This window comes from Cetorhinus maximus, unplaced genomic scaffold (genome assembly GCF_964194155.1).
Source record: "Cetorhinus maximus unplaced genomic scaffold, sCetMax3.hap1.1 HAP1_SCAFFOLD_794, whole genome shotgun sequence".
Taxonomy (NCBI): Eukaryota; Metazoa; Chordata; class Chondrichthyes; order Lamniformes; family Cetorhinidae; genus Cetorhinus; species Cetorhinus maximus.
Genome location: NW_027596736.1, coordinates 104,725 through 118,614, shown reverse-complemented (window position 1 = coordinate 118,614; position 13,890 = coordinate 104,725). Strand labels below are relative to the sequence as shown.

General features: G+C 46.6%; 1 protein-coding gene across 1 annotated transcript; it reads right to left on the bottom strand.

Moving 5' to 3' along the window:
- Window positions 1-12,185: 12,185 nt before the first annotated feature.
- LOC144674751 (histone H3, embryonic-like) lies at window positions 12,186-12,590 on the bottom strand. Its single transcript, XM_078535971.1, has one exon. It carries the CDS (start codon window positions 12,588-12,590, stop codon window positions 12,186-12,188), a length of 405 nt encoding a protein of 134 aa, XP_078392097.1.
- Between the last annotated feature and the right edge of the window lie 1,300 nt (window positions 12,591-13,890).

Genomic DNA, 13,890 nt, shown 5'->3' with positions numbered 1-13,890 from the left:
ACACTTCTTCAAATTACAGTCAGCATTTATAGTACCGCGAAACACACTATATACTTGGCATCTTGTGTCTGATTGATAAACTGTTTTGCAATAATTCTCACCATGTTTATGTTGTTTCACACACATTTAAAATTTCCCCAAAGAAGTTACCTCTTTGCACGTCTCACGTGCAGCCAGCAGAGGGCACCAGTCCACAATAAATTCTCTCCGGCTGTTTCTGTGGACACATCGAGACAGGAAAAGGTCTGTTGCTGCCTGGGGAACGGGCCGTGAAACAGACAAAGATAGTGACCAACTACAACGGCTCCATGTAGATATCCACAAAGTTCCGAACAATAAAAAAAATGCAACTTATCCTGGAAGGGATGATGAAGTTCTCTCTGAAATAACTACACCAACACTTCCCTTAAAATAATTGATTTGCTGTCACTAATTCAATACCAACCGTTTAAATTTCAGCCGGTATTCATTTCCAGTTCTTAGACAGACACTTTCACTGACCGGTTCAATCTTTGCAAAACATTTCGAATTCCCTCTCAATAAACTAAATTACAGGCCCGTGATCCGATTTTATCTTGTTCTTAGTCCCATTAATTTGTGATACCTGCAGACTAACTGGTTTAGAGGCTGATGTGTTTGTGACCTTCGTTCTCCTTCTCTGCCTGATCCTCATACCTCCTGACTGCCTTGTAGATTACAAATCTCTCCAACTCAACCTTGGCCAAACCCCGCGTCACAACTCAAACCCAAACACGTTATATTCTCCAATTCAGCTGGAAGAGGTGTTAGCAAAAGTCTCAATGCTTCTGGGAGGGGAGTTGTGTGTTAATGGAATAGAAGATGTCCTAGAAATGGAAGCAGACTGTTTGTCTGTTTGTAGAAGCGACTGGAATGAGGCGGGGATATTGCTGACAGGTCTGGATTTAAAAGATCCCGGTTTCTAACTATAGATAATCAAGATGTTCCATTGAGTAAGATTTGTTTCGAGCGCCCTGTTCACTAATGGTGCCCAGAATTCGAAAACAAATCAGTTCGAACAGGCAGGAGGCGGAGCTAGATGATCACAGACTCTGTTCTTTCTGTCACTCAGTCTCCTCCCCTCCCGTTCTCAGTCAGGTCCGGGCGGGCTATTTAAAAGAGGAACGTGAAGCAGCTCGTCTCTCATATTCTGCAGTGATCTGAGTGAAGAATCATCATGTCTGGCAGAGGGAAAGGAGGCAAAGGACTGGGGAAAGGCGGAGCAAAGCGGCACCGCAAAGTGCTTCGTGATAATATCCAGGGCATCACCAAACCAGCAATCCGCCGCCTGGCTCGCCGTGGCGGTGTCAAGCGGCTCTCGAGTTTGATCTATGAGGAGACTCGCGGGGCGCTGAAGGTTTTCCTGGAGAATGTGTTCAGGGATGCGGTCACCTACACTGAACACGCCAAGCGCAAGACGGTCACTACCATGGATGTGCTGTACGCTCTGAAACGCCAGGGTCGCATTCTCTATGGTTTCGGCGGCTGAACAACTCGACCCTTTCTACCAAACACACAACAAAGGCTCTTTTCAGAGCCACCCAAAACGTCACATTAAGAGCACTGACCTGGGAACGGGAGCGAGAAATCTCAAACTGTAACTGAATGAAAAGCAACTTTAGCATCATTTCATTCTCTTTCTGTCACTAGTTCATTTATTAAGGTTGTTGATGTTTTAAGTGGGGATTGGAGCGGTGTAGTACCTCCCCAGACCCCACTCTCCCACTCCAATATATTGGAAGAACGACTCACTCCATTTTCTCTTCAATATCTATTAAACCGTGACATGAATAAAACCCGTACAGTTCATGATGTTTATGTGGGAGACCCGGAACTGTCGGTAGTCATGGTGATTTCGCCCATCAGTAGGAGCTTTCTACCCGCCTGTTATAAACAGATCAGGTAAAGATTCCGAATTGAAACCGGGTTGAAAGGCATGTAGAGCCTAAATGAGACTTTTCTCAGGTTTTATACTAATGTCTTTTGCAGCGAAACTAGAATTTTTAATGAAAATGGTGGAAAATTTCATCAGGTCTGGCAGCACCTGTGTGGAGAGAGGGAATTATCTCTTCTAATGGGCATGACGCTTCTTCAGAGCCAGAATGAAATGAGTTCAAACAGTGAGCAGCCCTTTCACAGACTCTGTGCGTGGCTCTGAAAAGAGCCTTTGGGTTATTAGATTAAAGAATGGCCGCTTCACTTGGTCTTCGAGCCCGCAGCGGCGCTGGTTTTCTTGGGCAGCAGCACGGCCTGGATATTAGGCAGCACCCCGCCCTGAGCGATGGTCACCCCTTCCAGCAGCTTGTTGAGCTCCTCGTCGTTGCGGACGGCCAGCTGCAGGTGTCTGGGGATGATGCGAGTCTTCTTGTTGTCCCGGGCCGCGTTACCGGCCAGCTCGAGGATTTCAGCCGTCAGATACTCGAGTACAGCAGCCAGATAGACCGGGGTTCCGGCACCCACACGCACAACATAGTCGCCCTTTCTCAGGAGCCTGTGAACACGGCCCACCGGGAACTGCAGTCCAGCGCGAAAGGAGCGATACTTGGCTTTGGCTTTGTCCTGGGCTCTACCGCCGGTCTTTCTACAATCTTACACACACTTACACCACGAATGAAGAATTCCTCCCGCACACACCCTTCCTCAAACTTCTGGGGAATGCAGTCGGCCGACTTCTGAATGGTCAAGGTGTTCGGAATCTCATTGGGTGGCTTTTGTAACAAATCAGAGAGCAGCTTATTTCACCAACCAAAAAACATCAAAAAGAAAAAAAACAAAATACCGCGGATGCTGGAAATCTAGCCAAAAATAAAAATACCTGTATAAACTCAGCAGGTCTGACAGCATCTGCGGAGGGGAATACAGAGCGATCTGATGAAGAGTCATACGGACTCGAAGCGTCAACTGTATTCCCCTCCGCAGATGCTGTCAGACCTGCTGAGTTTTTCCAAGAACAAAAAGAAAATGGACCGTAGATTGAGCCAACCTGGCAGAGCTGAAACGGTTTTACAAATTGAACATTAGCGCCAATGTATTTGAGTGTGGCTGAAAAAAGAGACATGTCAAAGCTTTTCCTTCTGCAATCAAACAGGACACTGGCAAGAAAACCAATGTAAGGGGAAGACAACAATTTATACTGATAGAGAATATACTTCAGGGTGGAAAGTGACGGTCTCAGGCCCGGTCATGAGCTTGTGTGATACACAGCGCGAAATGATCTGATCAGGGTAGCCATTACCCTGCAGGATGCCTTTGATGAGCCCGATTTCAGCATCAAGCTTGCACGGTGAACAAATGGCTCGGACCCGATTCACAAAGTTGCCGATAAGACTAATCTTACAGAGCGTGGGACTGTAAGAACCCCAACGCGTATTTTAACCAGTGTAGAGAATTGTGGTCTGACCACGGATAAGGCTGAAAATAAATCACTCCTGCGATGGCCAGGAATCGACCCGGGTCAACTGCTTGGAAGGCAGCTATGCTCACCACTATACCACCATCGCACACTTCTTCAAATTACAGTCACCATTTATAGTACCGCAAAACACACTATATCTTTGGCATCTTGTGTCTGATTGATAAACTGTTTTGCAATAATTCTCACCATGTTTATGTTGTTTTACACACATTTAAAATTTCCCCAAAGAAGTTACCTCTTTGCACGTCTCACGTGCAGCCAGCAGATGGCACCAGTCCACAATATATTGGCTCCTGCTGTTTCTGTGGACACATCGAGACAGGAAAAGGTCTGTTGCTGCCCGGGGAACGGGCCGTGAAACAGACAAAGATAGTGACCAACTACAACGGCTCCATGTAGATATCCACAAAGTTCCGAACAATAAAAAAATGCAACTTATCCTGGAAGGGATGATGAAGTTCTCTCTGAAATAACTACACCAACACCTCCCTTAAAATAATTGATTTGCTGTCACTAATTCAATACCATTGCTGACTGGTCTGGATTTAAAAGATCCGGGTTTCAAACGATAGATAAACAAGATGTTCCATTAATGGTGCCCAGAATTCGAAAACAAATCAGTTCGAACAGGCAGGAGGCGGAGCTGGATGATCACAGACTCTGTTCTGTCTGTCACTCAGTCTCCTCCCCGCCCCGCCTCTCACTCTCTGTCCCGTTCTCAGTCAGGTCGGGGCGGGTTATTTAAAAGAGGAACTTGAAGCAGCTCGTCTCTCATATTCTGCAGTGATCTGAGTGAAGGTTCATCATGTCTGGCAGAGGGAAAGGAGGCAAAGGACTGGGGAAAGGCGGAGCAAAGCGGCACCGCAAAGTGCTTCGTGATAATATCCAGGGCATCACCAAACCAGCAATCCGCCGCCTGGCTCGCCGAGGCGGTGTCAAGCGGCTCTCGGGTTTGATCTATGAGGAGACTCGCGGGTCGCTGAAGGTTTTCCTGGAGAATGTGATCAGGGATGCGGTCACCTACACTGAACACGCCAAGCGCAAAACGGTCACTACCATGGACGTGGTGTACGCTCTGAAACGCCAGGGCCGCATTCTCTATGGTTTCGGCGGCTGAACAACTCGAACCTTTCTACCAAACACACAACAAAGGCTCTTTTCAGAGCCACCCAAAACGTCACATTAAGAGCACTGACCTGGGAACAGGAGCGAGAAATCTCAAACTGTAACTGAATGAAAAGCAGCTTTAGCATCATTTCATTCTCTTTCTGTCACTAGTTCATTAATTAAGGATGTTGATGTTTTAAGTGGGGAGTGCAGCGGTGTATTATCTCCCCAGACCGCACTCTCCCACTCCAATATAGTGGAAGAACGACTCACCCCATTTTCGCTTCAATATCTATTAAACCGTGACATGAATAAAACCCATACAGTTCATGGTGTTTATGTGGGAGACCCGGAACTGTCGGTAGTCATGGTGATTTCGCCCATCAGTAGGAGCTTTCTACCCGCCTGTTATAAACAGATCAGGTAAAGATTCCGAATTGAAACCGGGTTGAAAGGCATGTAGAGCCAAAATGAGACTTTTCTCAGGTTTTATACTGGTGTCGTTTGCAGCGAAGCTAGTATTTTTAATGAAAATGCTGGAAAATTTCATCAGTTCTGGCAGCATCTGTGTGGAGAGAGGGAATTATCTCTTCTAATGGGCATGACGCTTCTTCAGAGCCAGAATGAAATGAGTTCACACAGTGAGCAGTCCTTTCACAGACTCTGTGAGAGGCTCCGAAAAGAGCCTTTGGGTTATTAGATTAAAGAATGGCCTCTTCACTTGGTCTTCGAGCCCGCAGCGGCGCTGGGTTTCTTGGGCAGCAGCACGGCCTGGTTATTAGGCAGCACCCCGCCCTGAGCGATGGTCACCCCTCCCAGCAGCTTGTTGAGCTCCTCGTCGTTGCGGACGGCCAGCTGCAGGTGTCTGGGGACGATGCGGGTCTTCTTGTTGTCCCGGGCCGCGTTACCGGCCAGCTCGAGGATTTCAGCCATCAGATACTCGAGCAAAGCAGCCAGATAGACCGGGGCTCCGGCACCCAGACACACAGCATAGTCGCCCTTTCTCAGGAGCCTGTGAACACGGCCCACCGGGAACTGCAGTCCAGCCCGGGAGGAGCGAGACTTGGCCTTGGAGCGAGCTTTACCGCCGGTCTTTCCTCTTCCAGACATTTCACAATTTCACAAACGCTTTCACAGGACTGAAATCAATTGTTGGGCAGCAAGTGTCTAAGTGTCTGTATCATTGGGACAGGAATTGTTGCAGCGCCTGTTACCATGAACAGAAAGTGTCGGAGTGACATTATTTTCAGTTTGCAGTCATCTTGTAGTTGCAGAAATAAATTGATTTCAGCATGATGGGAGGATTGCTGATTCGGTTCTTATTTGTCATCAAAGAAAACTGAGTTCGATTACAGTGAATGCATAACTCAGCGTCTTCAGTAATATTTCAAACAGCAAGTTCCCGATGTATAGAAATACCCACCTTTCTCCCTTTTGTCTAATATATTTGGTGAATAGAAATCTATCAAAGTGAGATTTAAAATTGAAGTGCTGTTTCCGGAAGGGAGCTCTGAAATTCTCATCCCCGTTTGTCGATAGAGATGGTTTCGAATTTCACCTCCGGAAAGCTCTGAATGTTTTTCTGCCCCCAGTGCCGCCAGCTCCTACCCCCCACCCAACCTCTCCCATCCTCTAACTCCTACCCCCCACCTCTCGCACACACCAATCTCCACCTCCACCCCGCCTCACCTCCCGCTCCAGTACCTGGATTGCCAATCATTGGAAACAGTTCCTCACTCTGACACGATCGCCTCAACATCTCCGAACCTTCGGTGGAATTTCTTGTTAAACAGGGAAGAAGGAATTCCTTTCGAAGTGGTTTGGATGAAGGGGATGTTCTGTGTTTTTATTTCAGGAATTTACCAGCGATTGAGCGAAGGTCAAGGAGCAAAGATGTAGAGAGGACAAAAAAAATGCAGCGACATTTTGAGGAGAGGTGCGGACAATAGGAACTGACTTCATGATCCAAAATCAATCTGAGATCCCGAGGCCAAGGTTCTGGGAATCAGTGGATCATTCAAAAATCCAAGAGACATAAATGCAGCACCGTTTTTATGGACAAGGCATTATCCGGCTGGAAGGAATGGTAGCCTGGTCCGAATGGATCAGGCGTCTGACTTCAATGTACATTATGGTGTAATCAGAAGATAGCAGTTTCGTGTCCTGTCCCGTTGCTTCATACAGAAATCTGGTGGAACGTCCAGTAAACCGGGTTCCCACTCGTCAGCTGCAAGTTCTGCTTTTTCTTCCAAACAATGCGGAGCACTTTCTCAGAATGTATTTCCTTGTTACCTGGTGCATTCATCCCTCACACATCTTTGGATTTTGTTCCGTTACTAAGAAATCCACAATATCTGACTAATGTCGAGAAAATAATGATATTTCCAATTGAACAAAAGGTTTTGCATTAATCAGTTTAATAAAATGCTGCGGAGGGAATTCCAATTTCCTCATCAAGCGGCTGAATGATTCGCTGAATGTTCAGTTGTTGTTTCCAGGGATGAAAGATGATGTCACTGGTCTCGGAATCCAGAGGCCCAGGCTCATCTCTGGGGGCAAGTGTTCAAATCCCACCGTGGCAGCTCGTGGAATTTAAATTCAATCATTTCATGATTCTTGAATTGAAAGCTGGTCTCTGTAATGACGGCCATGAAACTATCGTCGATTGTTGTAAAAAACCATCTGGTTCACCAATGCACTTAAGAGGAAACAGTCTGCCGTCCTGACCTGGTCTGGCTTACATGTGACTCCATGCACATGGGGATATGGTTGACTCTTATCTGCCCTCGGAAATTACTGAGCAAGCTATCCAGTTCGAGGGAGATTAGGGAAGGGCAGGAAGTTCTGGCCGTGCAATTGACGCCCACAGCCCACCGAAGAAGAATAAATAACAAAAAAATGCAATGCGTGGTATACAAGGACGAAAGGATTGACAGTTTGGATCTTTATTCTCTTGTAATAACAAGGCTGAGGGGTGGCCTAACGCTTGTATTTCAAAAAGTGAAAACAATATTTCATGGGATGTGAGCGTCGCTCGCAAGGCCAGTCTTTGTTACACATCCCAAATTGTACTTGAACTCCGTGGATTTCTCAGTGGGCAGTTAGGAATCAAACTCATATGTAGGTCCGGCCAGGGAAGACATCAGTGAACCATCACTGAGATTAGCGTTTAATTGCAGGTTTTAATTATTGAGTTTAATTTCCACCAGGAGCCATGATGGGAAATGAACCCAAATCCCCGGAATATTTCTGCTCCACTAACTCCCCTTAGAGAGAGATCGAAATATTAAGTCGAATGGACTCTAAATCGAATCCCCAAGTTATTGTTAACAATAAAATCGCAACGGAGATCTTAGAAGAAAACTCTATGCAATCTGCCCTCAGAACTTGGGTTGGAGGATCAGATCAGTGATTCCAGGCAGACCTTCTGCAAAATCACCCCTCCAAGGAAGAAACAGTTGATGAAACAACGACCCAGGTGGGATTCGAACCTTAACGTGCAAAAAACAATGGATTTTTATTCCATCACCTTAACCTCTCGGCCAGCTCGGCACAAATTAAACCCCCTTCTATACTTTTTGCATTCATGAACTGTTGAAATAAATGATCCTCTTTGGTACAGGCCCTGAATATTCGGCCAGATGTGTAAAGGTGGAAATGTAGTTTCTGCCATTAACATAAATGCCAATCACATCAGATCAGGGACTGTTGTAAACCGACTGATGTGAATCACTTCAACCTGATATCAAACATCTACACAGTGTGAAAATCCAGCGCTGAAAGACCGGAACTTACAAGCATTTGGTTGCAAAAGAAACCCCTCCCAGCTCACTGCAAGCATCAGAACACAGTTAAAATGTGGTAAATTGAAATGAAACTTTGGGGTTCCCAGCTCTGCTTGCCCTTTCAGTCAAGATTGTAACTGAGTGCAATCAGCCTCCTACCTGAATCCACACGGAGTGAGTTGCCTTATTTGACGCATAGGGATAAATTCAGAGTCTCATGGCACGGAGAAACGTTCTTTAAACTTGACATTCATTTTCATCACGCGTGTTGAAGTGATGCATTCCCTGCAATGACTTCCCGGGTGTTCAAACCTGGTCCTGATTTCCGGAACTGCCACCACCTCGAGCGCGAAAAAAATTACTGCATTAAGGTGCCCGATGGGCTCGTCCGGGAATTGAACCCGGGACCTCTCGCACATTAATAAAATGAAAATCCCAAGGCGTGAATCATGGCCGGAGATCAACAAGCCACCTGTGCTACAAAGTGCAGTCAAGGGATCGTTTCATTGTCACCCATAGTGTATGAAACAAAAGCGAATTACTGTTCCTGCTGGAATTCTTTTGGAATGTATTAGAAACCCCGGGGACGACTCCAAACAGTGCAGAGTTTCCCGCCTTATTTCCATGAACTTTCAGTTTTGCTGGGGTTCCTTGATGCCCGCACTAGGTCAAATGCTTCCCTGAACATAAGTCAACACTTGAACCTCACGGCTTGAGTTCAGCTGTTTCTCCATGTTTGGACCAAGGCTGCAAAGAGGGCAGAATATGATTTGAAAGATGCCATACATGGTTTGGTTGAGTGGTCAGAAAATTGGCAAATGGAATTCAATCCCAGAAAGTTTGGGGTAATGCATTTGGGGAGGGCAGACAAAGAAAGGGTACACTCAATAAACGGGAGAATATTGAGACAGGTTGCGGAAGGGAGACACTTTGGAGTGCATGTCCACATTTCCCTGAAGGTGGCAAGACAGGGGGACAAGGTGGTAACGGAACATTTTCCTTTATTGAACGAAATATTGAATACAAAAACAGGGATATAATGCTGGAAAACTATAAAACGCTGGTTAGGCCACAGCTGGAATTTTGTGCACAGTTCTGGTCATCACATTACAGGAAGGACACAAATGCTCTGGAGGGAGTGCAGAGAATATTTAAAAGAATGCTACGAGGGCTTGAAAATTGCAGCTGTGAGGAAAGATTGGATGTTCTAGGGTTGTTTTCTTAGAACAGTGGAGGTTGAGGGGGTGACCTAATTGAGGTGCAAAAAGATTATGAGGGACCTAGATATGGTAAACAATAAAGACTTGTCTTCCCTAGCTCAGGGGTCAATTACCTGGGGGGCATAGATTTGAGGTGATTGGCAGAAGGATTAGAGGGGACACGAGGAATATCTTTTTCACGCAGAGGGTGGCGGGTGTCTGGAATTCACTGCCTAAATCGGTGGTTGAGGCTGAAACGACCAACTCATTGGAAAGGCACTTGAATCTGCGCCTGAAGCGCTGTCACCTGCAAAGCTACGGACCAGGTACAGGAAAGTCCGATTAAAATCAGCGGCTCGCTCTTTTTTTTGGTGGCACAGACATGACAGGCTGAATGGCCTCTTTCTGCATCGTAATGTTTCCATAGTGTCATGGCTTCTGTGGTGTTGCCGAGAGGGTAAGGCGATGGACTGTTGGTGAACTGTGTTTTACACGCTCTCGTTCGAATCCTGTCCTTATCGATGTTTCCATTGATGCTTGGCTGTGTTCGGTGTCGCTGCCGGTAGTTGTGTTAATGATATTTATGATTTTACTATGAAGCTTTCCGAATGGTCTAATTGTTATTTTGATCACGTCTCAATCACAGCGATTCTCGGTAATGTAGATTTAACCCTCGTTCAATTGTTGGTCTCATTAATAATACCCCATAAATTAATGACTGCGCTTTGTTCTCAGACGCGTTTATATTCGGCCCCTTTCCCTGGCTTTGGAGAGAGAGATAATAGAGCGCAAATGCGTCAGTTTCCAGTTCTGGTCAAGTTTGGCCTCAATAATCGATCAGTTCATTTCCTATCAGCCCCGGTTGTGCAGGAACCTTCAGTCACAACGCTGGCAAATTTACACCAAAAATGTTCACTTTTGATTCCCACGAATATCTAAAATATACCGTCCGTTTTTAGAGATATGAAAATGAGACTTTCTGCCGGCTGGTTAGAGGGTTTCAAAAAGGACTGAAATTAACCGAAATGGATCCCGGATTCTAAAAGCGAATCTGGAACTTGGTATAAAATGTGAAATAGTCCCATCTCGGACCGATATTGGCAAAATTTTTTCGTCAGATAGAGTTAAATATTAATGGGATTTTCTATATGAAATCTATTTATTGTTTTATAAATATATCGGCGGTTTTTTCCATATCGAATAAAAAGAAAAGTTTGGATTCTGTAAATTTGGCGCCGTTATTTTCGGCTTGTTTTAGATACAGATAAAGCCAGGACGAAAATCAGAAACGGACAGATACAGACAAACTGTAGACAAGGGAAAGAGAGAGCGAGATTAAGTGCATCCAACATTCCCATACTAAATGCCTATTTCCAATTAGTACGGTATTGTGTCCTTTATTCGTTGCATAACATTTTGGCGGGCTTTCAGCATTTGAAATAAAAAAGGTTGGAATCTGATAATTTGGCACCGTTATTTTCCGCCCTCACTCCGTGGAGTCTCCGGATTGGTGAGTTCAGTAGATATCAGGTTGGTGATATGAACAACATTATGAGACGCAGCACAAAGTGACCAATCAGCAATGCCCGCAGCACCATTCATCCCGAAGATATAAGAGAAGCGAATGTTAGAGGATTTCCTCATTCTCTGTGAAAGTGTTTGTGAGATTGTGGAAATGTCTGGAAGAGGAAAGACCGGCGGTAAAGCTCAGTCCAAGGCCAAGTCTCGCTCCTCCCGGGCTGGACTGCGGTTCCCGGTGGGCCGTGTTCACAGGCACCTGAGAAAGGGCAACTATGCTGAGCGTGTGGGTGCCGGAGCCCCGGTCTATCTGGCTGCTGTGCTCGAGTATCTGACGGCTGAAATCCTCGAGCTGGCCGGTAACGCGGCCCGGGACAACAAGAAGACACTCATCATCCCCAGACACCTGCAGCTGGCCGTCCGCAACGACGAGGAGCTCAACAAGCTGCTGGGAGGGGTGACCATCGCTCAGGGCGGGGTGCTGCCTAATATCCAGGCCGTGCTGCTGCCCATGAAAACCAGCGCTGAGCGCTCCCAGAGGAAGTGAAGCGGCCACAATGTGATCTAATAACCCAAAGGCTCTTTCCAGAGCCACTCACGGGAAAGGGCTGCTCACTGTCAGGAGGGTCAGAGATGGAGTTATTGTAACGGTGGATTTATCTGTTTCTGATTTGTTATCTTGTGTTTTCAGTTCCCGCTCTGGATAGCGCTGTTTCTCTGCTCACACATCTCCCGCTTTTGTTAGTGAACTATTTATGGACAGGATATCAGAAACAATCATTCTGTAAATCCATCAATGTCAAAAATACCGAATCTATTCGATGCAATTACGAGAGCGACATGAGGAAATTCACAAGCGGGTTTCACAGCGAGTGTTGCGCCCGGACAGGATCTGATTCAATTGCATCTGCCCGCACGCAGTCTGTGAAAAGGGCTGTCTCCGATCTCAATTGCTCATATAGGCAGCATTTTCTTTACTTCCCATGGGGGTGGGACGGTTTAAATTCTATGCCGATTACTTACGAGATTCGAGTCTGAGCGGCCGAATTAATTTCTGTTCTAAACGCCGGTCACAGCTCTTTCATTATTTGATTTAGTGGCTCTTAAAAGAGCCGTTGTTGTGTTTGGTGCTTAAGCCGGGTTTTAGGCGCGTTCCCCGCGGATGCGGCGGGCCAGCTGGATGTCTTCGGGCATGATGGTATCTCGCTTGGCGTGGATGGCGCACAGTTTGGCTTCCTCAAAGAGCCCCACCAGGTAAGCCTCGCTGGCCTCCTGCAGGGCCATGACGGCCGAGCCCTGGGCGAGCAAGACGCTAAAGTCCTGAGCGATCTCTCGCACCAGGCGCTGGAAAGCCAATTTGCGAATTAGCAGCTCGGACCTCTGGTAGCGGCGGATCTCCCTCAGAGCCACAGTGCCGGGTTCGTAGCGATGAGGCTTCTTCACTCCGCCCGTGGCTCGAGCGCTCTTCCGGGCCGCTTTGGTAGCCAGCTGTTTGCGGGGAGCTTTCCCTCCAGTCGATTTGCGCGGTGTTTGCTTGGTCCTGACCATTTTCTGAACCGATTACAGTCTGGCCTACAATCCGCATTTTTAAACTGTGTGAGGAACCGCCCCGAACAGTAATTGGCTGGAGCCCAAATTGAGAGTTCCAATCAAACACACGCACATCCCACCTCGCGTTCCGAGGTCTCTGCTCTCTCTGTGAGACGGTGGGTGGCTCTTAAAAGAGCCTTTGTTGTGTGTTTGGTAGAAAGGGTAAAGTTGTTCAGCCGCCGAATCCATAGAGAGTGCGGCCCTGGCGTTTCAGAGCGTACACCACATCCATGGCAGTGACCGTTTGGCGCTTGGCGTGTTCAGTGTAGGTGACCGCATCCCTGCAATTTCGATGTAAACTCGTTTCTTTGCTGCTTTGATCGCGCCCTCTCAGTCGAGCGCTGACTTCTTCTCTGTGTTTCCAGTAAAATCATGAAATAAGCGAAAAAATTGCCTTAAATTCTCTCTTCAGGGCTAAGCAGGGGAGCAGCGCGATCCTATGACAGGGAAATCTTGTGATTTTACACAAGAATGACTCGGAAATCTGGCGCTGAGGCCGGACACACAAACACAGTGACATTAGTCTAACCCGCCCGCCCCTTTAACACACTCTCGCTGATACAATGTTCACATCTACACACTGACAAGACAAACTGTGTCTCAGAATTACAGCTCCCAGGACAGGATTTCCTCTTCTCTCGGCCTGAGCTGTGGATTCTCGGGAATTCATTGTAGGTTCCCAGCTCAGTAACTGTTAAACCCTCTGAGACCGGAGCTGCTCACAGTGTCTGTTCCCCAGGTTCAGGGGACTGCAGCCAATCACAGCTATGCCTGGGTTAAACTGTAACTGGTTTAAATTATTATCTTGTTCACAAGCAGAATTATTTTTGATCATTTAAAGATACAGATTGTGTGCACTCAGCCACGAAACAACAGTATCCCGCCTTCATGTGGAGTTCAAGAGAGAGGGGGTGGAGGGATTGACAGAGACAGAGTGAGTGAGGGCGGTGAGACTCAGGTAATGCAACAGTTGCAAAAATCCGAGTAAACTCTGGTTTTACCCAGAAAGATTCTCATGAAGAGGCAGAAGCTGCATTCTCAGATCTTAATGATATTGTAACAGAGACATATTATTAATCCCACACGCAGGAACAGTTCTGCATTTTGACAGAAAAGAGGCAGTATAAACATGATAGTCCAGTTCTAAAAATTGTGCAAGGTCAGAGGGACTGAGAGTCTTTAGATCATTGAAGGAGACAGGAGATTTTGAGGGTGTAGTTTGGAAAGCAGATGGGATCTTTGCTTTAATCAACAGAGG